Source organism: Chiloscyllium plagiosum, chromosome 22 (genome assembly GCF_004010195.1).
Source record: "Chiloscyllium plagiosum isolate BGI_BamShark_2017 chromosome 22, ASM401019v2, whole genome shotgun sequence".
In the NCBI taxonomy this organism is placed as follows: domain Eukaryota; kingdom Metazoa; phylum Chordata; class Chondrichthyes; order Orectolobiformes; family Hemiscylliidae; genus Chiloscyllium; species Chiloscyllium plagiosum.
The window spans coordinates 17546711-17574664 of record NC_057731.1 but is presented as its reverse complement, the minus strand read 5'-3'; the positions used below and the strand labels follow the sequence as shown (position 1 = coordinate 17574664).

General features: G+C 39.9%; 1 protein-coding gene across 2 annotated transcripts; it reads left to right on the top strand.

Annotated features, from left to right (window-relative positions):
• On the top strand, positions 1-27954 carry ccnj (cyclin J). 2 transcript variants are annotated; one of them, XM_043712199.1, is made up of 6 exons: positions 1-14; positions 5355-5452; positions 8483-8693; positions 19525-19824; positions 26174-26333; positions 26426-27954. In XM_043712199.1, the coding sequence occupies exons 2-6, from the start codon at positions 5384-5386 to the stop codon at positions 26805-26807; spliced, it is 1122 nt and encodes a 373-aa protein (XP_043568134.1). In that variant the 5' UTR covers positions 1-14; positions 5355-5383; the 3' UTR covers positions 26808-27954. The 2 variants fall into 2 exon arrangements, with proteins under 2 accessions (XP_043568134.1, XP_043568133.1); XM_043712198.1 differs by lacking the exon at positions 1-14 and adding an exon at positions 5077-5211.

Sequence of the window (27954 nt, the reverse complement as noted above, 5' to 3'; positions counted from 1 at the left end):
GGTTGATTGAGTTGGTAAGTAGATCTGAAGTGGAATTGCTTGTTGAATAAGAGAAGGGAGAACTAATTGAAAAACAAGCACAGAATTTGAGCTTAATATAAATACAGGAGAAACCAAGGTAATCCAAGTAATGAGATATCAGAATCGGTTCATATTGAATGAGCATGGGGAAAGAACGTTTTGTATTATGAACTCATGTTGAAGAGCTAAGGGTTTCAATTGCTATTCAGGCAGCAGTAATAGCTGATAATTGTGAGATGATGCATAAAATTAAACCTTTTATCTGTCACCCTCAAGCTAGAGAAAGATACAGAATGGGAAAATGAAAGGAAGGCAAGGCAAGTAGCCAGGGCAAAGAGACAAGTGGGAATGATCCACTATCTCCTCGCTCAGATCAGAGAGGAAAATGCTGAGGGTGAAGGTGACAATCAAAATGCTAAGTGTTTACATTGTAATAGGAACTTAGAAAGCTATTCAACCAATCAAGCCTACCTGCCATTCCAGTTAGGGGTGATTGAACTCTTCAATGCCTTTTATTCAACTCTTTACAACACAGGTAATCATAAATCTTGTAATCTCTACTTCAAACGTACTCAAAAACTGGGCTTTCACATCTCCTCTATTAGAGAATTCCAAAGGTTCACAACCCTCTGAATAAAAGAAATTCTTCTAATCTTCAACCGAAGTGACACCCTCTTACTTCTAAATTGTGCCTACTGGTTCTTGACTTCCCAACCAAGGGAAACATCTTACATGCATCTACCAATTTATCTATCCCTTCGTGTTTTGTAAGTTTCAATAAGATCACCCCTGAAACTCTAGAGAATACAAGTCCAGTTTGCCCAATCTTTCTTTGTAGGACTGTCATGTTATTCCAGGAACTAGTCCAGTGAACCTCTGGATTTAATAGCAATAATATTTTTCGTGGGATAAGGAGACTAAAACTGATACAGTACCCCAGGTGCAGTCTAACTAATACTTTATATTAATTTACTCTATTGCATTAAAGGCCAGCATTCCATTAGCCTTTCAAATAGCTTGCTGTACCTTCATGTTAGCCCTTAGAGGCTTATTAACGAAGATATCTTGGTCCTGTTGTACATCTACATTTTCAAACCTCTTAGCATTTGTTCCTCCTACCAAAGTGGATAACCACACATTTTTCCATATTATATGAGGAGTCAATGGCCTAGTGGTATTATCACTAGACTGTTAATCCAGAGACACAGATAATGTTCTGAGGAGCCAGGTTTGAACCCCATAATGGCAGACAGTGGAACTTGAATTCAATACAAATTTAGAATTAAAAGTTTAATGATGATCATGAAACTATAGTCAATTGCTGGGGGAAAAACCTACCGGTTTTAGTTATATTCTTTAGGGAAGGAGCCTGCAATCCTTACCTGGTGTGAATTATATGCAAGTCCAGACCCATAGCAACGTGATCAACTACCCTCTGGGATGGGCAATAAATGCTGGCCTAGCCAGCGATACCCACATCCTGTGAATGTATTTCTAAAATATTAATGCCATGGATGTGAATGTAGAAGGTATAATTAGTAAGCTTGCAGATCACATGAAAATTGGTGGTGGTGATGAAAGTGAAAAGGATGGTCTCAGGCTACAGTCTGATATTGATCAGCTGGTAGATTGGGCAGAGCAATGGCAGATGGAATAGATGGAGGACTATTAGGGAAAGGATATGCGCAATGAATGGTGGGTCCCAGTTATTGAGACACAAAGCTGGATAGGCTGGGTTTGTTTTGCTTGGAGCAGAGAAGGTTGTGGGGGGTATGGTGGCAGGATCTGATTGAGATGTACAAAATTATGACTGGAGGTACCAATGTTGGACTGGGGTGGACAGAGTTAAAAAATAATTCAACACCAGATTATAGTCCAACAGGTTTGTTTGGAAGCACTAGCTTTCAGAGCGCTGCTAGTGCAAGAAAGCTAGTGCTTCCAAATAAACCTGTTGGACTATAACCTGGTGTTATGTGACTTTAAACTTCGTACAAAATTATGAGGCATAGACAGAGATCATGAGAATCTTTTCCCCAGAGCAAACATGTCTAAGACCAGAGGGCACAAGTTTAAGGTGAGGAGCAAGTTATTTAGAGGAGATCTGAGGAAGGTTTTTTGACCCAGAGGGTGGGTGATATATGGAATGTGCTGCCTGAGAGGCTGGAGGAGGCAGCTAGGTCTCGCAACACTTAAGAAGCATCTGGATAAATACTTAAAATGCCAGGACATACTGGGCTATGGACCAAGTGCAGGGAAATGAGATTAGTGTAGTTTGGTGTTTGTTGGTCAACATAGACATGGATAGGCCAAAGGGCCTGTCTCTGTAACTCTATGAAAGATTTGGTGTGTCTTCTTTAATTGAGTCTCAGAAAGCAGATTCTGAGTTAAACAAGTTTGCACAGGCAGCTCACACTTAAGCTGAGTCTGATGGAGTTCCATGGTGCTATTCCATTAAGAACATCCTGACAAACCATCAGATGAGGGGTGAATAGTTGTTCATCAGAAAGGGTACTGCTGGAGTGTTTTAAGGAGATATTGCAAATAGCACATGGAATTCCTATATTTGGACTTTCAGTAATACAGAAAACTTAAGTACCAATAAAATTGTTATGTGACATAAGCAACTCATTTGAAAACAATTTCATTTGAGGAATGTTGTTTCCATTTTAAAGTAAGTTTTTTTAAACAGAATACTGTATAGAATATCATAATTACCCCACTCATGACAAGATACTGATAAGGAGTTCAACAAACCAAAATTGAAGGGTATTTTGAATCAGTTGTCCCTCAGGTAGAAGCATATGCACCACTTCTAGTGAACCACTTTTAAGTATCTACACATGTACAGGACTACTCAGACAAAAGGAACGTAGTCTCCCGTGCCTCAGGCTAACTCATAAAGGAGTATTGATTTAGGCTTAAGGACAACATTCAGGTTTCCAGATGAAATCATTAGTATTCTCAAAGAACAGGAAACATGATGTTAGGAATTGCTGGAAATGAATCTAACTGTACATGTCCAGTTGCCTTTGCTGTTGGCTCAAATAGAGGGAATTTACTTTAGCAGACTCTATTAGTGTACAGGACAATATGAAGTTTGAACCTGTCGTTGAAGATGAAGATGTGGTCACACTCACTGACTGCAGTGGGTTTGCCTTTCTTTAATAACTAGAGAAGGAATAGCTAATCAGTTTTTCTACAAAGGGAATTGGTGATGGGGGAATTTTTTTCTTGCCTCATCAACATGCTGTTACTCCTTTGAAAGACAGTGGACTACAACCACAACTACGTTCTCCTGAGGTACACCAAATAAATAGACCTTTCTGCAAAATGAAAGTCTGTATGATTCAGTGTACCATCAAAGGCTCTGGTTAACGTATATTAGCAAGCATCTCCAGTTCATTGCAGGTGGCCATGTGTAATTCTCTTACGTTTTTTCACTACATATGATTAGCAGCTGTGAAATGAAATAATTAAAAATAGATCTTGTCATTTTATTAGTCAGCCAGATACGTATTTGTTTGGGCAAGAAAGAAATGGCCTGATTAACTGGCATAAATGTATTGTTCTAGCTACCAGCACACAGAGCAGTGCTCACATATAGGGTATGAAAACCATAAAAATTCAGCCTGACTCTTTAATCTGTAGATTTGATTATTTAAATACTCTCTGCATTAGCGCCCCATCGTCTGTAAACTCCAGCTCACCTGAAGCGGTTTTGAATGCATCCTGTACGAAGCTCTGTTCACCCAAATGTATTCAAGCTCAAATTTAATATTCTCGGCTTCCAACCCCCTCCATAAATTTAGCCTCCCTTTAATACGTAACCTCCACCAGTATTGCAATCCCTTAAGTGCATTAAGTTTTGTCTCTCCCATCCATTCTCAAATCGCTCACATTAATAAAGAATGGAAGAAAAGCCGTGAGCGCAATACATGTAAATGAAGCAACAGCCAGCATGTATATAGCGATTTGAAAATATAGGAGGGTTGTCAAATAAACTTTTACACGGAACCGTTTGAAAGTATAAGATAGTCATGAAGATAAAGAAGACCCAAAGACAAATAGAGGAAAGGGAAGAGTGAACTGCAGAATGACAAGGTTAAAATTCGAAGCAAAATAATTACCCCGACACACACACAATTCCTACTCAGTGCCAACGAAAGTGAAAGATTAGCTTTGTGAATTTAAATCCATCCTCATTCTATGATTTGACATTGGAACTCTAAATGGAACTTGCTGCTTATTGCAGCCTTCAAACTACCTACTTATTTCCCCCAATTCTTTTTACCATTTTGCTATTGAATAAAGTGCTCTACACACCGTTACACTTAATTTAAACATTCATCTTTTAACTGACTTTTTGATTTCGTGGTTTTAATACTTTACATTCTCTCGTTCTATTACGACAAATGTTTATCATGTTTATTTTCCCCAGTTCAGTTTCTCTTAATCGCATTCGGCTGCGAATTCCCTCTGTGTCCAAATCATTTTTCAAATTTCCATCCCTGTTGTTTTCGGGAATGACATCCACAAACTGTACCTCGCTAGCGAGTGCCAAGCTGAACACCAGAATTCATAACCCCATACAAGCGCGAATCAACCAACCCAATACCACCCCCCGAAAACACAAAAATATAGCTTTGCTGATGGTGAGTCAGGTTGCAGTCGGATTTGAAGTGAGTGAGGTGGTTTCCGAGCATGTTCAAGAGATTGAGGCTTTCGAAAACAACACAAGCTGAGAAATATAACTTTATAACTCATACAGACGGCGTGAAATGAGTGGGGAAGCAACTAAGCTGAACACCATACAACTGGAAAACAACTTTTTAAAGAATGCATGTACAATTGGTTGCAGAGATACAGTACATAACTTTTTGGCTTTGGTCCCCGTGTCTGTTAAATAAACAGATGCAGAACTACAAATCAGGCTGTTGGTAATCCATGTGGTCCCGGAAGTGCTTGTGTCCACGATGAACATACACGTTGTTCTGTACTCAATACTTCCTGGTGCAGTTTTATGTTTGTAATTTACATTCAGACTCTCAAGTGTGTTTTCAGATCGTAGATCAGTTTTGCTGTCAACACACACGCAAAATAACTTTCAGCTGTGATGTGCAGAATGTTTTTGCAATCGCAATTGAAACTGGCCATTAGCGAGGTCAAGCCTTATTCATCAGTAAATGTCAGGTTTGTTTGGTGAATACGAACAATTGATTAGAGTTAATTTGCTGGGTTGATAAGGACGAAATAGGTTTGTGATCTGTTCAGTCTAAATACTGAACGGCGGCACTGTGTGCTTTTGGTTACAGGCACGCTGTCTTCTTTTGCAGAAAAAATTAACTTAGTATTTGATGAGTCGATGGAGCTGGGAGAACAGTGGTGGAAAGGACAAGTGGTTGCCGACATCCATCAGGCTCTTCGCATCAAGGTACATCTCTAATTATAAAGAGTTACAGAACTGTTAAACTACAAACGGAATCTCCGCAGGCTCCTCTCCCTTGTTAGAATCGGGACAAAGAAAGTTTTCTTTCCATTTAACTATTAAGCTAGAGATGTGTGGAGGCTTACTTCTAAATATCTTTACTTGAAAGCGTTTTTATTAAATATACCCGATCGACCTCTCCCTTAATGTACACGACTGTGATCGAGGTAGTACTTCGTTTTTCAAATTTGAGAAACTTTCTTAATAGGACTCGTCGATATTAAGAGTTTAAATAAGACGAGCCATGTGAAATAGTTCGGCAAATAATATTAATACTCGTGCTTTGAAATCTTTAATTTTGTAAACTTTCATGGTTTTTTTTATTTCTTTGAAGCTCGCTTTAGGATTGGTAACCAAAGAATGGTAACCATCTGATTTTAAAAGTAAATCGAGAACCACTTCACTGATTTAAGATGAAGATGACAAAGAAGAGTTGGGTTGGATTGGGGCTTGTTTGCAAATGTTACAGTTTGTACACTGGAATCTAACAGATCTATCATCAATCAGATAGCTAGATTTGGTCAAGGATCCTTCTGAGCTGTGGATCAAAGCTTGGCCACAAATCAAGAACACACTTGTACTGGTATCAGAATAATAAAATTACTGAATGTCTAAACAATTTTTCACATTAATCATCAGAGCATGCAATCAAGTTTTTACCATGATAGATTTGGCATACATTCGGTGACTGTTTTTGGAAAATTGAATCTAGTTTTAAACACATGAGGGTTTTGATAAATGTACTCCTTTTTGCAAAAGATGTCTATTTAGTTTGTGATGTTCTGGGATCTGCATTATGACAAAATAAAATATTAGTTTCTGATTTTTATTGATACTAGGTATTTGATTCTTGAGCCTTTCTGATAATATAGTAATGTTAGAGTTGTGCAGTTGGACTCTCCTTTGTATTGATTCCTATCTCTTTGAGAGAGGCAACATCTGTTTTTATAATTGATCATATTTACTGTACTTATTTGTGTGTAAATACATTGGTACTCTGCTCTCCTTCAGTGAGAGGATCAAATTAAGCCTAACTATTATTTTGTCTGACATAAATGGCTAGCAAACCTTGTTTATTCTGAAGCAAAAATGATATTCTAAGAACCAGTCTGATTTTAATTGCAAGTTATATTTTTTGCTACTGCTATAATTTAGTGAAAAGGGAATTGCAACATAAAAAGACATCCCTTAAAAAGTGTGGTCCACTTTGAGTCTGTTTCATTTTAAGCTGAATATGTATTTTGCACACCATAATCCAACTCCTATTACAGCTCCCATCACCCCAAGAAATATATTCATAAGACATCTGAACACTTAACTAAATCATGGTTGGGTAGTGTCGCATTGCAAAGTTTTACTAAAGGTATTGTTTTTTAAAAGTCTGATCATTTCAAGATTATAACTATATTAACAATAAAAAAAATTCTATGCACTCTAAGTGAAAACTATAATTTATAATGCAAAATATTTGACCTGTTTTGTAAAGTAAGACACATCATATGAGTTGGTTACCTTTTTTTATTGATGCTTTATTTTCATTAAGAAAAATATGTCATAGTAGTACTAACAGTACAAATTTGCTCATAGCAGAAAACATGTAATGCTATTTGTCTTAATCAAAGTAAGATGTTTTGTTTAAGTTGTGACCAATTTTGGGAATTTTTCCTATTTACAAACCACTTATGGTCTGGGTCCTTCCAAGTTGGAAACACATGCAAAGTTGTATTTTAGTGGGATTACCCTCCAGCTCCGTCTACATTTTGATGTGCAAATTTGCTTTTGTTGAATGGAGTGCTTGCAGCTGATGCTATTGCAAAGAGAATAGTGACAATTAAGCTAGCTTTAAAAGTTAATTTAAAATTAGTCCTCCCATCTCTGCATGTTTAATTTAAACTTTGATGTGAATTCCAATTTAATGCAGACTCAATAGGTTTAAAGGAAAAAAGAAATCAGAGGTAGGGCAAAAGCAAGGGACTGAGACTTACTGGATGCCCTTCAAAAAAGCTGTTTTAGATTTGATTCAGTAACTGGCAGATGATTTCCAGATTATTCTAGAGTTACTGAATTTTTTGTTTTTGCTGCAAGCCGCTATAATAATGAGTAACTTTGAAAGTAATGAGTATAAATCCAGCTTGTGCACATTTTATTATGCTCAAGTGTTTAAACGTCAGAATTGCTGCCTCCCTTTTTAAAAGAGAGGATTTATGTTTTGCTGCATTGGCTTTGTTTAACACTGATTCTAAATAATTAATATCTGCAGGCTACTTAATCATACTCAACATCATAGTCACACTTAATCCAGTCCTACTTAAGTGTTCACATACAATTTCCAACTGTGGTCTTGGCCAGACAGCAGCTAGGACTCCTGTTCCCCTTTTTTCCTTTTTTCCCTCCTATTCTTCTTTGAGATTCTGAGATAAATTATAGAGCCATCACCATAAATTTGGGACAGATCATGGATCAAGGAACTTTGTTAGTCTATAGTGGCTCAGTGCCTCTTGGCACATTGGTGTTGTCTGAGAAGTTTTTTTAGAAACACCATGCAGATGAACTTTGCTGATGAGTGGAAGAAATACAGAGTTTTGATGTCAATGTCCCAAATTTATCATCTGAATATGTCCTGTCATCTATCGAATGAAACTGCAAAAGTCATTTGGTGTTTCTGTTTGGATGCCCATTATTAACAAGGTAGTCTTGGTCTACCAGCCAATCTCCTCCTTTTTTCACTACCTGTCCTCACTCAATGATTTTTTTTTCCCCCTTGCTATTCTCAGCTGATTGTGACTAGAAAGTGATCATCATTAGGAAAAATTAGAACATAAGATTCAAACACTGATTGTCTAGTTGAAAGAAGTTAAATGAACCTCTTATGCTATATGTAATCTTAGTTTAAAAGTTAATGTATGTCTTTTTCTTTTTAATAAGAATGTTTACTTTAATACTATTATTTAAATGCTCTCATTTTGTTATGTTCAGGAGCTGAGATTACCACTCTACAAAAGCCATTCTCCTCAGCTGAACACTAGACGTTACTTTGCGGATCTTCTTGCAATCATTAGCAATCATTTTCATCTTTGCCCTACTGCTCGCCACCTTGCTGTTTACCTTCTAGATCTATTTATGGACCGCTATGATATTTCTGTTCAGAAATTACATCTAGTGGCACTCTCCTGTTTACTTCTGGCAAGTAAGTGTGTTGTATTTTTGAATTGTGATTCTTTATTTTTCCAATGCTTTTTTTAAAAATCTTGATACACAACCTTAAGATCCATATTTTGAAATGTTATTGTTTTAAACTTCAAAACATACTTGACAAATAATAGCTTTGATTATCTTGCATAGATACAACAACTAATTTTATGTTAAGTATTAATTGATTTCTGAAGAAAAATGTTACCAAGATCATGAATGTGCTATGAGTAGCCAAGATTGGCTTGCAAGGTGGATAAACACACCAAGTACTGTTATGTGGTGTAAAGGGTGATCTTTGCCAGTTTACCAAAAGGTTTAATTTGCTAGTCATTGGCTCCACAGTCTACAGGCCTGCGTACTGATCCTGATTGCTCCATAATAACCTTTATTACAATTTTGTACATGCAGCTATTGAATAGATTAGCCATCATGGCCATACAGTCTATTTTTCACCAATCATTTTGAAACTTTATGCTTGAAGATTAATTACACTGGGGTGCATGGAACTTTGAGCAGCTATGATGATTTCCATACAGGAACTTATACCCAGGATGAATTGTTTCTATAATTTTTGTGAAGTTATTTATAAAATCTAACTAGATTTTAAAAGTTACATCAAGAAAATAGCTGTTATGTAGTTAGTTTAGGTACCTTTCACCATTTTGGAATCTAATGCTCTGAAATTTAATTTTGGTGGTTGTAATCTATAAACCATTCCAGTTTGCTGTTGTAGATCATAAGCAAATGCCTTTCCAATGCTAATACTTAAGACCATAAGATTTAGGAGCAGAATTTGGCCATTCAGCCCATTGAAACTGCTTTGCCATTTGACATAGCCAATATGTTTCTCAACCCCATTCTCCTGCCTTCTCCTTGTAACCCGTATTCCCCTTACAAAAGAAGAACCTACATATCTCAGTATTAAATACACTCCAAGATTTGGACTCCACAGTCTTCAATGGCAATGAGTTCCACAGATTCACTACCCTCTGACTGAAGAAATTCCTCCTACTCCCCTCAGTTCTGAAGGATTGTCCCTTCACTCTGAAGCTGTCTCTCAGGTCCTGGTCTCTCCTACTAGTGGAGACATCTTCTCTGCATCCAGTCTATTCAGGCCTCTCAGTATTCTGCAGGATTTCCCCTCCTCTTTCTAAACTCCATCAAGTATAGACCTTAACTACCCCTGTTATGATAAGCCCTTCATCTGTAGGATCATTCTTGTAAATCTCCTCTGGACCCCTCAGTCAGTAAATCCTTCTGACTGCCCACAATATTCCAAAGTCTTACCAGAGCATTATACAGCCTTATGCAATACATCCCTACTCCAACTCTCTTGAAATGAATACTAACATTGGTTTTGCTTTCCTAGAGATTTTTGGACTAGGACTCCCAAATCACTTTGTGCTTCAGATTTCCAAAGCATTTTTCCATTTAGAAAATGTCTGTGCCTCTGTTCTTCCTACCAAAGTGTATAACCTAACACTTGCCCAAATTCTATTCCATTTGCCAATTCTTTGTCCAATCTCCTAGCCTGCTGAGTCCTTCAGCAGCCTCTCCACTTCCTCAACACTACTTGTCCCTCCACGTATCTTTTTATAATCTGCAAACTTAGCAACAATGCAATTAGTTCATTTGTCTAGATTGTTAATGTATAACATGAATAGTTGTGGTCACAATACTGACCCCTGCATCTTATGCTAGCATACTCCAAGATCTCTTCAATCCTACCAAGATTCAGGCCCCCAACATGCTGGTCAATCACCCTAATAATACATTTGTAGGTTTTTATGGCTTGCTGTCCTAAGCATCATTAATTGCATCTCATAAAACACAGCTTGAAGGGAGTTAAATGATAAATACTCATTTCTAAAATACTTAAGTTGAATAAAACTAAATTTAAGAATTTTGAAAAAGATATATTAGCAAATCTTCAGCATTGGTCTTGAATGTCAAGATGTGACTAGTGACAAGTGTGATGCTAGTTTAAAAACATTGAAAATGTCAGACTTGTGGTGTAATTTGGTATAAATGCATTTTAGTTCTATTTCTCAGAATTCCCAATTGTTCTGATTAAGTGATTATCTGAGTGAATACCAAAGCAGTTTGCTGCAAATACTGAAATAAAAATAGAAAATATTCAACAGTTCAGGCCACATCTGTTGACAGCTAACATTTCAGGTCAATTAAGTTTTTTAACAAAACTATGTCTTGTACCCAAGTTGACAGTACCTAAATTCAGTTGTTCTGTACTGAATTATATAGATTCAAAAATACTTGCTCAGGAAGGGATGATGTAATGCTTATATCATTGGACTAATATTCCAGGGGCCCAGACTAATGGTCATGGCATGGAATTTTTCTGTCAAATCTTTGTAATGGTCACTGTGAAACCATTGTCAATTGTCATAAAAGCCATCTAGTTCACTAATGTCCATTTTAGAGAAGAAAATTCTGCCATCCTTACATGGTGTGACCTATGTGACTGTAAGGAGAAAGTGAGGTCTGCAGATGCTGGAGATCAGAGCTGAAAATGTGTTGCTAGAAAAGCGCAGCAGGTCAGGCAGCATCCAGGGGCCAAGAGTTCCCTGGATGCTGCCTGACCTCCTGCGCTTTTCCAGCAACACATTTTCAGCTATGTGACTGTAGACCATTAGCAATGTTGTTAACTCTTAGCTGTCCTCTGAAATGGCTGAACAAGTCACACAGGTAAAGGGCAAATTAGGGATAGATAACAAATGCTGATCTTGCTATTGACACTGCCATCTCATGAAATAATTTTGAAAATTAATGTTAATAACAGATCTAGAATTTTCTTAGTCTTCTTCATCACATTTTTAAGTAACAGAGTTATATTTATAATTGTACTTATTATGCCAGATGAAGAGGAGTGAATTGGGTCACTTCTTTTTAACTCCTTGGTTGGTCTCAAAAATCAGTGTGGTTCCCTTTATAACCATTTCAGCCTAGGAAACTCGCAGGTATTAAAATCAGAAAATTGGATTTAAATCTACGGTCTATGCATATCACTAGTGTAAAAGGTGTAAATTCCTAATTCCTAAAAGCATTTCCCTAAACATTTTATTTGTCTTGCATGGAAAACTGGAGTTTTGGCTTCTGGAGTTAGTCAGTGGTGGCATGATGATCAACGCATGCAGGTCTTCCCAACTGCTGCACAACTTAGAGAGAACATTGTACCTGAATTCCAGAGGTGAGGTGAAAGTGATAGCCTTTGACATCAAATCCGCATTTGACTGAGTGCGGCATCAAGGACCCCTGGCAAAAATGGCATCATAGGTGTCATTGGACAAACACTCCGTTGGTTAGAGTAATACCATGCACAAAGGAAGATAGTTGTTGAGGGTCAGTCATTCCAGCTCCAGGGCATCTCTGCAGGAGTCCCTCAGGTAGTGTCCTAGGCGCAACAATCTTCAGTTGCTTCATCAATGACCTTCCCTCTGTCATAAGATCAGAAGTGAGGATGTTTGCCGGTGTTTGCAGTGTTCAGCACCATTTGCGACGACTCAGTTTCTGAAGCAGTCTGTGCTCAAATGCAACAAGATCTGGACAATATCCAGGCTTGGGCCAACAAGTGGCAAGTAACGTTCACGCCACACAAATGCTAGACCATCACCAATATGCGACACTCTAACAACCGGCCCCTGACATTCAATGGTATTGCCATCGCTGAATCCCCCACTGTCAACATCCTTGGGGTTACCATTGATCAGAAACTCAACTGGATTCACCATATAAACACAGTAGCTGCAAGAGCAGGTCAGAGGCTGGGGATACTGCGGCAAGTAACTCACCTCCTGACACCCCAAAGTGCATCCACCATCCATAAGGCACAAGTCAGGAGCGTGATGGAATACTGCACACTTACCTGGATGGGTGCAGCTCCAACAACACTCAAAAAAAAACTTAACACTATCCAAGACAAAGCAACATGCTTGATTGGCACCACATCTACAAACATTCAAACCCTCCACCACCGGCACGCAGTAGCAGTAGTGTGTACTATCTACAAGGTGCACTGCAGAAATTCACCAAAGATCCTTAGACAGCACCTTCCAAACTCATGACCACTTCCACCTAGAAGGACAAGAGCAGCAGGTACTTGGAAAAAATGCCACCTGCAAGTTCCCCTCCAAGCCACTTGCCACGCTGACTTGGAAATATATCGCCATATCTTCACAGTCGATGGGTCAAAGTCCTGGAATTACCTTCCTACCATCATTGTGGGTCAACCCACAGCAAGTGGACTACAGCAATTAAAGGCAGCTCAGCACCACCTTTTCAAGGGCAAATAGGGATGGACTATCAATGCTGGCCAGCCAGTGATGCCCAAGTCCCACAAATGAGTTTTTAAAAAGTCCTTTCAAATATTAACAACATGAATTTAGTAAGGGGAGGTTGTGTCTGACAAACCTGTTGGAGTTCTTTGAAGAGGTGACAAGTAAGTTAGATCGGGGAAACCCAGTGGATGTTATCTACCTAGACTTCCAAAAGGCCTTTGATAAGGTGCCACACGGGAGGCTGCTGAGCAAGGTGAGGGCCCATGGTGTTCGAGGTGAGCTACTGGTATGGATTGAGGATTGACTGTCCGACAGAAGGCAGAGAGTTGGGATAAAAGGTTCTTTTTCGGAATGGCAGCCGGTGACAAGCGGTGTCCCGCAGGGTTCAGTATTGGAGCCGCAGCTGTTCACATTATATATTAATGATCTGGATGAAGTGACTGGGGGCATTTTAGCGAAGTTTGCCGATGATACAAAGTTAGGTGGACAGGCAGGTACTACTGAGGAAGTGGGGAGGCTGCAGAAGGATCTAGACAGTTTGGAGGAGTGGTCCAGGAAATGGTTGATGGAATTCAATGTGAGCAAATGCAAGGTCTTGCACTTTGGGAAAAGAATAGAAGCATGGACTAGTTTCTAAACGGTAAGAAAATTCGTAAAGCCAAAGTACAGAGGGATCGAGGAGTGCTACTTGAGGATTCTCTAACAGTAAACATGCAGGTTGAGTCCGTGATTAAGAAAGCGAATGCAATGTTGTCATTTATCTCAAGAGGGTTGGAATATAAAAGCACTGTTTTGCTACTGAGACTTTATTCTAATAGAAACTTACAAGATAATACATGGCTTGGAGAGGGTGGATGCTGGGAAATTGTTTCCGTTAGGCAAAGAGACTGGGACCCGTGGACACAGCCTTAGAATTAGAGGGGGTAAATTCAGAACAGAAATGCAGAGACATTTCTTCAGCCAGAGAGTGATGGGCCTATGGAATTCATTGCCACAGAGTGCAGTGGAGGCTGGGACATTAAATGACTTCAAGGCAGAAATTGATAAATTCTTGATGTCACAAGGAATTAAGGGCTACGGGGAGAATGCGGGTAAGTGGAGTTGAAATGCCCATTAGCCATGATTGAATGACGGAGTGGAATCGATGGGCCGAAAGGCCTTACTTCCGCTCCTATGTCTTATGGTCTTATTACAACCTATGAATCGATAAATTTCTCACCTCTTTCCATTGGAATCTAGTGTAGAAACAATCAATCAGTTTTTGGAAATTTTCAATTTCTAATGCTAGTTTTCTTTTTGAAGCCATGTTATAGTGTTTGAATTAATTTTAAGTTCCAGGCTTTGATTCATTTATTTTTTTTCTAAAATATCTGGTATTTTCTCCAACTCTTTCTGTTAACGATTGGCACAAAGTAATTATTCAAGTTTTACTTCCTCATTTTTTTATTTCCAATATTGCCCACATCAATGTTTAAAGGGACTTAATTCCTTATTCTAACCAAGTCTTTGATTTCCCTTGCCTACATCCATTCTTACTAGTGTTCTGATAACATACTTCCAGTTCATAAAGCTGCTACTCTTATCCCAACTAATTTCCCTAATTCTTTTGATAAACCTTGTAATTGGAATATTTGAACTTATAACCATGACCAAAGGAAAGATTTAATGTCATAAGGGGAAACCTGGTGGCTAGAGCCATTTGGTTGTGAGAGGTCTCAGGTTGGGTTTTTGGTGGCAAAACCTCTCCCTGTTAAATCAAAGGGTGAAAGAGGCTGTAGATGGATTCCCAGAATTCTAGCCATGGAATGTAAATAGAGACGATTACTGATCCATTCACTAACGGTGAGCCTGCTGCAATTCCGTGTTGGCTTACTAATTTAATGGGAGCCAAATGACCTTCCCGACACCTGACTTCATCTCCAATTGCTGCCTCTCTCTCTCATAATCTGTATGTTTCATTTTTTTTGCCTCTTTTTTTGGTTCTGGACCTCTTGTGGGTATGTGGCCAACAAATGCTTCTGTTCTCAGTGGTGTTGATGAGTAATGCAGAGAAGCTGGGCTCTATTGAATTAGCTTTGTTGTCATGTGAAGTGTTTACAGTTGTTGCATTACAGGACCATCTTAAGTACAAAGATACCTAGGTACAGATACAGATATTTAAGATCAAATTAAGATAATGGCTGACATGTCTTTGTGACTGGGGTTTGTATACCTCCAGGGCCCTGAATCCACAGGGCAGGTACTGCAGTTGTCATTAAGTGCATAAAAGGCACTTAATACCATTGGGCACCTCACTTGTAACTCACTTGGTGGGCATGTCCCCCTTTTGGACCAACTGAACCAAACCTCTGAATTAAAAGCTCCTTAGATGGCACTTTTCAAGTCCCTAACCACTACCAAGGACAATGGGAACACTACCATGCACAGGTTCTCCTCAAACCAACCACTATCCTGACTTTCATATATATTGTTACACATTCAAAACTCTGAAACACTCTCCCTAATGGCATTGTAGTTCTAACTATGCCAAATGGACTGCCGATTAACACCCCCCTTCTCAAGGGATTTTCGGAATGGGAGCAGGACTGTCAGCAATGCCCACCTCCCGTAAATGCATTTACAAAGTCACAGAATGATTGTTGCACAGAAGGGGATCATTTAATCCACTCAATACATGCCAGCTCCTTACAAGAACAATTTGCCTGGTCTCAGTCCTCTGCTGATCTTACCCAATAAGTTTTGCAAACTTTGTTCTCTCCAGGCACTTTATTTAATTCCTTCTTGAAAACCACTTGAATTTATGTTTAACCAATCTCTTCTCAACATTCTCTAATGACAATTCCTTCAGCCTCTCCACTATGTCTTTTGAACTGTTCAATTTCTTTCCTCTGCCCCCGCTATAAAAATCTTCATATTCATTACAAGTTATAATGTGGTTGACAGAATTAAATACAAACTGTGTGGCCAATCCCGTGCATTTTAGTTCATTATAACTTACTTCCTTTTGTAATCTATACCTGTTTATAAAGCACAGGATCCCTATGCCTTTTCAACAATATTCTCAATTTACCTTCCATCTTCAACAAGACATCCAGCACTTCCTCCTCTGTAATATGGACATTTTTCAAGATGTCACCATGTATTTCCCTACATTCTATATATTCCATGTTTTCTCCATAGTGAACACTGATGCAAAATACTCGTTTAGTATCTCCCCCATTTCCTGCAGCTCCACACAAAGACCACCTTGTTGATCTTTGAGGGGCCCTATTTTCTCCCTAGTTATCCTTTTGTCCTTAATGTATTTTTAAAAACCCTTTGGATTCTCCTTAACTCTATTTGCCAAAGCTGTCTCATGAAGCACTTTAAAAGTGGATAAATCCCCAGGACCTGATCAGGTGTACCCCAGAACTCTGAGGGGAAACTAGGGAAGTGATTGCTGGGCCCCTTGCTGAGATATTTGTTTCATCAATGGTCACAGGTGAGATGCCGGAAGACCGGACATTGGCTAACGTAAGTAAGGACAACTAAGTAAGGACGAACCAGGGAACTATAGACCAGTGAGCCTGACGTCAGTGGTGGGCAAGTTGTTGGAGGGAATCCTGAGGGACAGGATGTACATGTATTTGGAAAGGCAGGGACTGATTAGGGATAGTCAACATGGCATTGTGTGGTAAGTCATGTTTCACAAACTTGATTGAGATTTTTGAAGGAGCAAAGAGGATTAATTTAGGGTAGAGCGGTAGACGTGATCTATATGGATTTCAGTAAGGTGTTGGACAAGATTCCCCATGGGAGACTGGTTAGCAAGGTTGGATCTCATGGAATACAGGGAGAACTAGCCAACAGAACTGGCTCAAAGGTAGAAGACAGAGTGGTGGTGGAGGGTTGTTTTTCAGACTGGAGGCCTGTGAGAAGGGTTGGTGCTGGGTCCACTACTTTTCTTCATTTATATTAATGATTTGGATGTGAGCATAAGAGGCATAGTTAGTAAGTTTGCAGGTGACACCAAAATTGGAGATGTAATGGACAGCAAAGAAGGTTACCTCAGATTACAATTAGATCTTGATCAGATGGGCCAGTGGGCTGAGGAGTGGCAGATGGAATGTAATTTAGACAAATGCAAGGTGCTGCATTTTGGGAAAGCAAATCTTAGCAGGACTTATACACGAAATGGTAAGGTCCTAGTGTTGCTGAACAAAGAGAGTGCAGGTTGGAGTGCAGGTTCGTAGCTCTTTGAAAGTAGAGTTGCAGATATATAGTGGCATGGTGGCTCAGTGGTTAGCACTGCTGCCTCACAGCACCAGGGACCCAGGTTCGATTCCAGCCTCCGGCGACTGTCTGTGGAGTTTGCACATTCTCCCCGTGTCTGCGTGGGTTTCCTCTGGGTGCTCCAGTTTTCTCCCACAATCCAGAAATGTGCAGGTCAGATGAATTAGCCATGTAAATTGACCGCAATGTTAAGTGCATTAGTCAGAGGGAAATGGGACTGCGTGGGTTACTCTTTGGTAGGTCGGTGTGGACTTGTTGGGCTGAAGGGCCTGTTTCCACACTGTGGAGAATCTATTCTAATCATATATCAGATAGCATCGTGAAGAAGGCATTTGGTATGATCGCCTTTATTGGTCAGAATATTGAGTACAGAAGTTGGGAGGTCATGTGGCTGTACAGGACATTGGTGAGGCCACTTTTGGAATATTGCGTGCAATTCTGCTACCTTTCAATTGGAATAATGTTGTGAAACTTGAAAGGATTCAGAAAAAATTTACAAGAATGTTGCTAAGGTTGGAGGATTTGAGCTATAGGGAGAGGTTGAATAGGCTGGGGCTGGTTTCCCTAGAGCGTCAGAGGCTGAGGGGTGACCTTATATAGGTTTATAAAATAGTGAGGGGTTTGAATAGGATAAATAGACAAAGCCTTTACCCTGAGGTGGGGGGAGTCCTGAACTAGAGGGCATAGGTTTAGAGTGAGAGGGAAAGATATAAAAGAGACCTGGGCAATGTTTTCACACACAGGGTGGTATGTGTATGGAATGAGCTGCTAGAGGAAGTGGTGGATGGGTATATGAATCGGAAGGGTTTGAAGGGATATGGGCCAGTTGCTGGCAAGTGGGACTAGATGGGTTGGGTTATCTGGTCGGCATGGACGAGTTGGACCGAAGGGTCTCTCTCCATGCTATACGTCTCTATGACTCTAATTGTGCATATATATTCCCAGGTTTGTGTTCTTTAGAGCAGTTTCCCTTTAGAATTGCACCCATTTGTATTCCCCTCATTTATCTTCTCTGCATTTTTTTTTAATATATCTGCCTCCTGACTATTCTTTTCATAGCCTGACTATAACCATAAGATGAAGGAGCAGAATTAGGCCGTTCTACCAACTAATTTTGCTTCATCATGCCCTTTTGAAATCTATAGTTATCATCCTCATAGCTTTAAAATACTACTTATGTTTTGGAATATTTGCATATTGAAGTTGAGGTTTATGTTCTAAATCATTTATCTGAAGAGAAAGAGTGTTCCCCAAGCCAACCCCACTTGTGTACCTTGTCCATTTTCAAAAACATCTGTTCACTAATACTGTTTCCAATACACTTGGTCAACTCTATATCAATACTGCCAGAATTCCTTTTATTCCATGGTTTCAACTATATTGGCAAACATTTGTGCAGCATTTTATCAAGATTTGTTTTAAGAGACTAATATCTTTAAACAAGAAAGAGGTTTCCCTAATGTCCAACTTAAAGGAATTGCCCACGATTGAGGTTTAAAGATATTTACTGTAACCTTCCCAGCTGATAGTAAGATTGACCAAACAGTACCTAGTGAACAACTAATACTCTAAACAAAGCAAAATTAACCCTTATTAATGCTTGTGTTCCATACTACAGTTCTACTTTACTGCTTGCTTACCTCAAAATTGCAGGTTTTGCAGGGGGATCAGTCTAATTTTGCTCCCAGTTCCAAATGGATTTGATTTTCCCTGTTTCATTTGACTCATGATATCGAGTGACTATTCAAAAGGTGTCTCTCTCATTTGTTGGATAAGGCTGAAGCAAATATTAGCAAGAAGGCCTGCTGTGGCACTTGTTTCTTCCAGATTGCTTAAATTATCACAGGATGCATCTCTTAAAGCAGAGCTAGTCTTTCCTCCTGCACTCTACTTTCCAATCCAAAGAAAGGCAACATACTGTGTAAACTAAAAGCTTTATCTCCTTTCTGGATGTGTCTTTACAAGGTAATCAACATGCAAACATCTTAAATGACTTCAAATAACAATTTCAAGCTCAGCTGAAATCACTTTGCATTGACAAGGTGAAATATAGATTGCAATAAAATTCGCATCTGCTTATTGAAATATGAGCTGCTCACTACTTTTTTGAAAGCCATAATATTAAAGTGAATGCATTATTTTGTGTAACTAAAATGAAATCCTACAACTTTAAAGTTCTAATACTTATCCACTGTTTGCTTTTATTCAGAGAATCATTATTGTGAATATTACTAACAAACATTTATTTTATTAAATCAGGCAAATTTGAGGAGAAAGAAGATCGTGTACCAAAACTTGAACAACTCAACAGCCTTACTTGCCTGAGCAGTATGAACCTGGTGCTAAACAAACAGGACCTATTGCACATGGAACTCTTGTTGCTAGAATCCTTTCAATGGAACCTCTGCCTGCCTACTGCAGCACACTTCATTGATTACTACCTTTCCATTGCTGTACATGAAACTGATCTTCATGGTGGAAGGCCTATGGTTTACTTGGAGAAGACAAAGTTATATACAGAAAAATATTCTGCCTACTTTCTAGAGGTATCTTTACAAGGTATTTATAGTCAACCCAAATATCACCTCATAATCTTTTCCTCTTTCACTCCCTTTTTGTATAGTTCACGTCCCCTGCAACCCATTCTGCTCTGATTCTGGTGGAGATTTGTCCCTACGTGTCTCTTCCTTTTCTGCTATATTGCAGGAGAGCCTTAGTGTCCTATTCATTTAATAAATGCTTTTGAAAATGATTCCAAGAGGTTTGAACAAGCGATAGTCAAGATCCTCCTTTAATACGTTAAGTGAGCAAGTGCAGAAATAGGATGTCTGCTTGTGATATTTGCATAATTAAAGACCACTTAAGGTTGCTAATAACAAGCCTATTGACCTTTAATAATATGCTGTCCACAACAAAAAAGACTGAAATACTATTGAGAAATTGTCTAAGTCAGTTAGTTGTTAATGGTATCACCTCCTTGAGAGATAAAAGGTTGTAGTCGCACTGAGTGCAAAATTCAAAGCCTTTGTCCCAGTGGAATACTGAGGATGTACTGAACTATCAAGAAGCATCTTTTGGTGTGATGCTAAACCAAAAAATTCTTTGCTCTCAGCTGGGCATGAACACTACCGTGGCATTATTTTTAAAACGGGGGAATTGTTTCTGATAGGAGACAATGAGGTCTGCAGATGCTGGAGAGCAGAGTTGAGAGTGTGTTGCTGGAAAAGCACAGCAGGTCAGACAGCATCCAGGGAGCAGGAAAATCGACGTTTCGGGCTGGAACCCTTTATGAGCAATGAGGCTGAGAGCCACGGGGGTGGAGAGATAAATGGGAGAGGGTGGGGCTGGGAAGAAGGTAGCTGAGAGTGCAATAGGTGGATGGAAGTGGGGGTAAAGTTGATAGGTCAGAGAGGAGGGTGGAGCAGATAGGTGGGAAGGAGGATTAACAGGTGGGACAGGTCATGGCAGCAGTGCTAAGCTGGATGATTGGACCTGGGGTAAGGTGAGGGGAGGGGGAAATGAGGAAACTGGTGAAATCCACATTGATGTCCTGGGGTTGAAGGGTCCCAAGGCAGAAGATAAGGTATTCTTCCTCTTGGTGTCAGGTGAGGAAGTGACGATGGAGGAGGAACAGGACCTGCATGTCCACGGCAGAATGGGAGAGGGAGTTGAAATGCTTGGCCGTGGGGTGGTGGGGTTGATTGGTGCAAGTGTCCTGGAGATTTGATATGCAGCCCAGTACTAAATCATTTAATCCATAGTTTATCATTTAAACACCAGTTATTCAGTTATGGGATGTTTGTGCTGCAGTTTGATATTATATCCTACATTATACCAGTGACTGCAAATGTACGCATGCTTTATTGCTGTTAACCACAGCCATGTGACATCCACTTGTATTTTGTGAAAGGCACCAACTGAACATAAATGTTTCTTTCTTTGGATAAAACTTTCCTGGAAGTGGGTTTCCCCAACAAGATTGGACTGCACTAATAGAATTTAGACACAATTACCTTCTCACAAGAACTTTATTCTGGAACTAGCATTTCTGCACTGTAATTCACATAATTACTGAAATTATAAATTTACCTTTAAACTTAAATGCAAGTCCATATAATTTGGGCACTATAAATGTTTTAGGTGGAGATTTTCTCCATAAAGGATGTGTAGACCAGTTATGCAAACACTACAATAAAAGTGTTAATTCTCATTTTGACCAGAAATTTAGGGGCACATTCTCAGTAAAATGTGTAATATGATGTGTGATAGTTATTTCTTAAAATCAAAATCTGTAACCTTTTTAATGGGAATACCCATTATCAAAAGACTTCTTGTAATTTTATATTTTAAAAAACAAAGTATACATTCAATTATTCCAAGACTTTACTAAGTTCCTTTCTCATAGAAAACAACAGGTGGAATTTTCTCCTCCCTAGAGGTAGCTAGGATTGGAAATGATTAGAAGAGTCTGCCTTAAAGAATAATTCTTGCTCAGTGGGCATGGGTTCAAATTCAACCCTGGCAAATTATGAAATTTGAATTCCTCAATCTGGAGTTAAAAAGCGATTGCAAAATGTTAGTTTTTTTGGGGGCGAAGTGCAAGTCATGTTGAGTTTCTTTCTTGAGGAGTTGCTGCCATAGGGCCTTGTGAGGTTTCTTCCCATATCATAATGGATACATCTCATTAACTGCATACCCCATCACTGTGTGGCAAACCCTACATCCAATTTCTATCCCACCTGACCATGGGTTTTTCCCAGAAACAGCTCACCAGTCAATGGAAATCTGCTGAAGAGCTAGCATCCCTTCCACCAACACCATCTTTAAAAGGGTGCTAAACTTTGGAGTAGCATTGGTATTCCAAAGCTGCCCAGCTCAGTCAAGGGCATTTTGTGAAGCAGCCTCAGATTAGGAAGATGGCGCCGCACTTCAATAGGGACCTGGATGTCCCAATCGAGGGGTGGTGCAATGGAGAGGAATACTCCTTTCTGGAGGACCGGTAGTGGAGATAGTGTCACCAGAACCTGGTAACTGGTCCAATGTCGCCACCAAGCTCCATACCATTTTGACAGTCTAAAGGAACAGCCAGCATTACTATAAACACGTCAATGACCTTCTCTGTCTCACCAATGTAAGTACCACACTTTATTTCTCTTTGCTACCTCAGACCCACTATCTCTGCTACTGACCCACATCCTACCAAGGTCATGCTCTGCCACTCTGCAACATCTTCTCTCTTGTGCTCTCACCACCACCAACACCAGAAACTCTGCATTGCCTGTGTGCTGCCTCCTCACTGTCTCTGAACATCTTGCCATCTTTTTGTCCACCTGCACTGGCTCTAAAAGAGGTACAGACACTTTCATCTTGCTTAGTTCCTTCTTTTCTCTTCTTACATAAGATAGCCCATAGGGCAGGAATAATGCAAATAGATGGAGGGGTGCTTGACATTAGGCTCATCCGGAGTGTCGTTGCATCCCATTTGAAATGGATGGCTATGATGCCTTCTCACTTGTCTTGCAGGCACTGCCAGCATTTCCTCCACCTCTGCAGTGAAGTGGTTGGCTCCCCCATGATCTCTGAGGGCATGCATATTGAGGCCTCAGAGGAAGCATTGACAAAGCTGCCTCCTGCATCTCCCACACTGACAGATGCCGATACCTCTGTGGGAACACAAGCACAGTCTGGGGAGCATCTCACTGTGCCATCTCCGTTGCTAACCGAGGAAGAAATATTCAGACCACTGGCTGTATGAGCACTCCGTAAGATGAGGAATCTGCTCAGCCCCAGACAGGAGAGGAATCTTTGGTCAGCAGTCAGTGTCCATTCCACATGTGCACAGGAGGAACGGGAACAGCAAACAGGTATCTGGGGCAAAATGGTCCTCCAAAGCCCAGAAACTTCAGCAGTATACCAGGTCATGTGACTATCTATCTGTCTCCGTGGACAGGTTGGTAGCTGTCATTAAGAGCTAGGTACAGCACCCTTAGAAAAATTGGAAATGTGCACATGTCTGCACAGTATTGGTTGTCAGGATTGAAGGCTTGGCAACAGTAGGACAGGACAGGCAAACTGCTTTAACCTTAGAGTCATAAAGTTTTAGAGACCTACAGCACAGAAACAGATCCTTCAGTCTAACTCATCCATGCCGACCAGATATCCTAACCTAATCGAGTCCCGTTTGCCAGCCCTTGGCTCATATCCCTCTAAACCCTTCTTATTCATATACCCATCCAGATGCCCTTTAAATGTTGCAATTGTACTTGCCTCCACCACTTCCTTTGGCAGCTCATTCCATACACCCACCACTCTGCATGGAAATATTGCCCCTTTGGTCCCTTTTATCTTTCCCTTCTCACATTGAACCTACGCCTTCTAATTCTGGATTTCCCCCACCCCAGGGAAAAGACTTTGTTTATTTATCCTATCCATGCCCCTCATGATTTTATAAACCTCTAGGGTAACCCCTCAGCTTCCAATGCTCCAAGGAAAACAGCCCCAGCCTATTCAGCCTCTCCCTATAGCTCAAATCCTCCAATCCTGGCAGCATCCTTGTAAATCTTTTCTGAAGCCTTTCAAGTTTCACAACATCCTTCTGATATGAAGGAGACGCAATATGCACGCAATATTCCAAAAGTGGTCTAACCAATGCCCTGTACAGCCACAACATGACCTTTAACTCCTATATGTCTGGTTGTTTGTGTCTGAGTAGTCCCAAATGTCATTGTTCCAGCATGAGTCATAATTTAATGGTCACACATGTACCATGGAGCAAGTTCTGTAGTTAGAAGCTGCAGCATCATCTGGAAGCAAAAGAAGCAATGCATGTACAGTGCACTGGATCCTCATTAAATTTTGACCCTCTATGCTGCAACGTTCCTATTCTTTCTGGGCTTCTGCTTCCAAAGGTGATTGTTCTGCAATTTATGGTACAGCTATGTGCCCCAGACATAAGGGACAATGCATTAGAATGGGGAGTAATGGTGATCCAACAGTCCTGTGACCTGTACAGTGCATGTATCTGTATGCAATGCTTTTTTTTTCCATTTTGAAAGCTCTAACATCAATAGATCCTGTAACCCCTCCCTTTGGTCATTAATCTACACATCTTTTTTTTTATTTCCAGCATGATGAGAGGAGGTAGGAGGGTGAGTGGCTTTCTGCCTTGGCATTTGTCTCTGAGGCCCTGAACATCCAAATTTTCCCTCCTGGGATTATTTCCTGTAAACCGCATAAAATGCATATTTGCCTGCATGAGCCTGCACCTGCCCGCTTTTCATCCCCAAACCCTGACATATGAAATGTCTATGCTGGCTCAGGTCACACACACACCTCATCCCCCTTGGAAAAAACACATTCCCACAACAGTGACCTGCCTCATTCCTGCAATGTACTGCCCATGAACTACCCCCTTGTGTATCCAGATGCATCCCGACTGACCATACGTCTCCCCAATGGCATAAGCCCAAACCCTAGACTAGACAGTATAGTGCAGAGGTGCAGATCTCTTGACCAAGATCACCCTAAATGGATGCCTGGCCAAGGCCAAATCATGGTGTACTATTGAGTCTGCCCTTGACTTACTGAGCTGGGAGATTCTGACTGATATGGACCTTAGTGAGGAGTGCCCCCCCCAGATTTTGTGGCTACTTGCTTGCTGCACATTGCGTGTTTGCAGATAAGCCGCTGGCACATGGTGCAGGCATAGATGAATAAAGCACACTGCCATACAGCAAGATATACATCCCCTTTACTGAGGACTGCTGAAAAGCAAGAAAAGTTTCTTGGTTGTGTGACTAAGTTGACACTGCATAGTGAGTGCAAGCATCCAAGTTGATGCTAAAAGAGCAAGGGAGCAGACTTATGATGTAGCTTGGTCCAATCCGTGAGCTGGCTGCCTATCCATGTGTGCAAAGTGTCCTTGCTGCAGCCTTTTGATCCTAGTTGCTAGAGCACCCTTCAATGCAAGTCTGTGCTTCCTGAGTGCTAACAAGCAATTCAGAGAGATGCCATTATCATCATGAGATGTTGGCACATGCCAGATGCCAATGTCTGTGGACAAGGGATGTATCTGGTTGGTGCCTGTAGATTGTGCCCTGAAGTACTGTTAAGCTCGAGACATTTCCGTCTATATATGCCATTTCCGTCACCAATAAACAGACCCCATCACCAGAGATATTCCTCCATCCAAGGCACCAAAGGATTCTTCCACATCTGGCAGAGATTTTCCTGCACCTCCACACATGTCACCCACTGTGTCCGTTGCTTCCAATGTGGTCTCTTCTACACTGGGGAGACAGGATGCCAACTTGCAGAATGTTTCAAAGAATATCTCTGTGACACACTCACTAAGCAACCCCATCACCCTATGGCCGAACACTTCAACTTCCCCACCCAGTCTGCCAAGGACATGCAAGTCCTGGCCTCCTCCACCACTAGGTTCTAGCCACCCAATACATGAAGGAAGAATGCCTCATCTTCTGTCTTGGGACCTTCCAACAACACAGGATCAATGCTGATTTCACTAGTTTCCTCATCTCCAACTTGGCATCATCTTGAACTGTCCTGTCCATCTTCCTTCCCACCTATTCTCTCACTCTCACTCTCACTCTCACTCCCCTCCTCTTTTTCCCTTTCCTCCTCGTCGTCATCATCTTTCTTCTCTCTTTCCCAATGAAGAATTCATGCTCGAAACGTCAACTGTCCTGCTCCTTGGATGCTACCTGACTGGTTGTGCTTTTCCAGCACTATGCTTTTTTTTACTGTAACAATTCAAGTTCAGCAGTTTAGCTTTGCTAGATAAACTAAATAAATATTTACTTAATTGAAGTGATGAAGAATGATATAACTTGTTAATGCACAACTTAAATTGATTGGCTTTCAATTTAGTCTGTTTTTATCTTTACAGATCATGGCTTTTTAAATTATTTTCCTTCAGTAGTTGCAGCTGCTTGCATAGCAGCGTCTCGAGCTGTTCTTAAACTCACTCCTTTATGGCCTGTTCGACTGCACCATCTTACTGCTTATGCCTGGGATGCTCTGTTACCCTGTACTGAACGTCTGTTAATGTGAGTGCGATCTATCTAAAGTAATTACTTTTAAATATGATTGCTGACCTCGGTAGCTCTCTGTTAACATCTTATTCATTGTTAATTTGAAGTGCTCACGACAATGATGTAAAAGAAGCCAACAAGCAGAAACGTGAACAATCAGTTCAGATTGGACAAAGCACTTTCTTGAGTCAACCTGTAGCTTCTTCCCAAACCCGGATTGCACAACAAACTTCACCATACTTGCATCCAAAGCACTCCAATCTATTGCAGTATCATCACCAACAGCCCTTGCAGCAGAATTGTCAATCTACTCTTCCAACTGGTCAAGCAACAAGATATACAATATCAGCATGCCCTTCCAATCTTCAAGCTAATTTTGTAACTCATGGACCCAGACAAGCAAATACTATGTCATTAGCAACAAATATGGAAGTTAAATCTTGTATTAATATTCCTTCTAATCAGAAGTACCAAGTAAATGGCCATTAACTCTGAAAAACACCATACTTTGAAAGGCAATTACATGAACCAATCATCAAAAGACACATTACATGTGGGAATGGCTTTAATCATAACTTTATATTTTGAAATTGTTCTTTACATCTTAAAGAGAAACAAAACAAATTTATTTTGTAGGTGTTGGGGATTATTGGGCACCAATGTTAAAGAAATAACAGAACCTATCTAAATGTTTGAAGATGTACTTAACAACAAGTTAATTGATATGATGAACAATAAATCTGACAAATTAACCGGATAAAATGCTAGTTTGGAAGTTTGATGCTTTACATCAGAAATTGATCCTGATTTTTGGTCAGTATCCTGATAATTACTTCCTCTGTGTGCCTTAAGTGCCAAACAGTAACTAATGACTACAATTTTAAATTGCAGCATTTTCTTTTCTTTTTCTCCGACTCCAGTCTAATGTTAATTGGCTGCTCATTGTGCAATATTATCTTTTTTAACACTTGACAGAAGATAACCACTTCCACCAATTGGTAACTACCTCATTTAGTTACATTTTAATTGCATCTGCATATAATTATTGAGACCATTCAATGTACTGCAAGAGCAATTTGTGTTCAGTTTATTTATAAGTAGCTGAACTTTATCTCCTTTGAAATGTACTGAATTATTTGAACAGAACATCATTTGTTTGCACTAGTAAGATTATAGTAACAATCTCTTGTTCAGGTGCTTAAGTCACCTTTTCAGAGTAAATAGATATGCCTTTTGGATTAATAGAAGCTTCACAACACAACACTTATATTTAAAAAGTCTGCTCTTGAGATTTAATTGTCCATTTAATCTTCACGCCTGTTTTCTCTAGATGGTTCTGAATGTTCATGTTACTAAAAGAGCAATAAGAATACATTTTGGATTTAAATGAATTTTTAAAAATAAATTAAAGTATTGTGAGATTTTCAAGAGTAAGCACTTGCACTTGTGGAAAAGAATAAATGGCACAAATGGGATCCTTTACTCAAAGTGTAATCTAACATTGTTTTGCAGACCCAAGTGTATCATTAGAATAAATATTTTTTACAAGTATACAATAGCAGTTCCAAAATGGAGAACTTCCTTACTGGGTGCTGTGCATTTCTGAAGTAATCAGTGATTTTAAATAAAATTGTTT

Coding starts and splice junctions, on each gene's coding strand:
- ccnj (XM_043712198.1), top strand. Junction 8,694..19,524: donor CTCCTGTTTACTTCTGGCAA/GTAAGTGTGTTG, acceptor TTATTAAATCAG/GCAAATTTGAGGAGAAAGAA. Junction 19,825..26,173: donor TCTAGAGGTATCTTTACAAG/GTATTTATAGTC, acceptor TTATCTTTACAG/ATCATGGCTTTTTAAATTAT.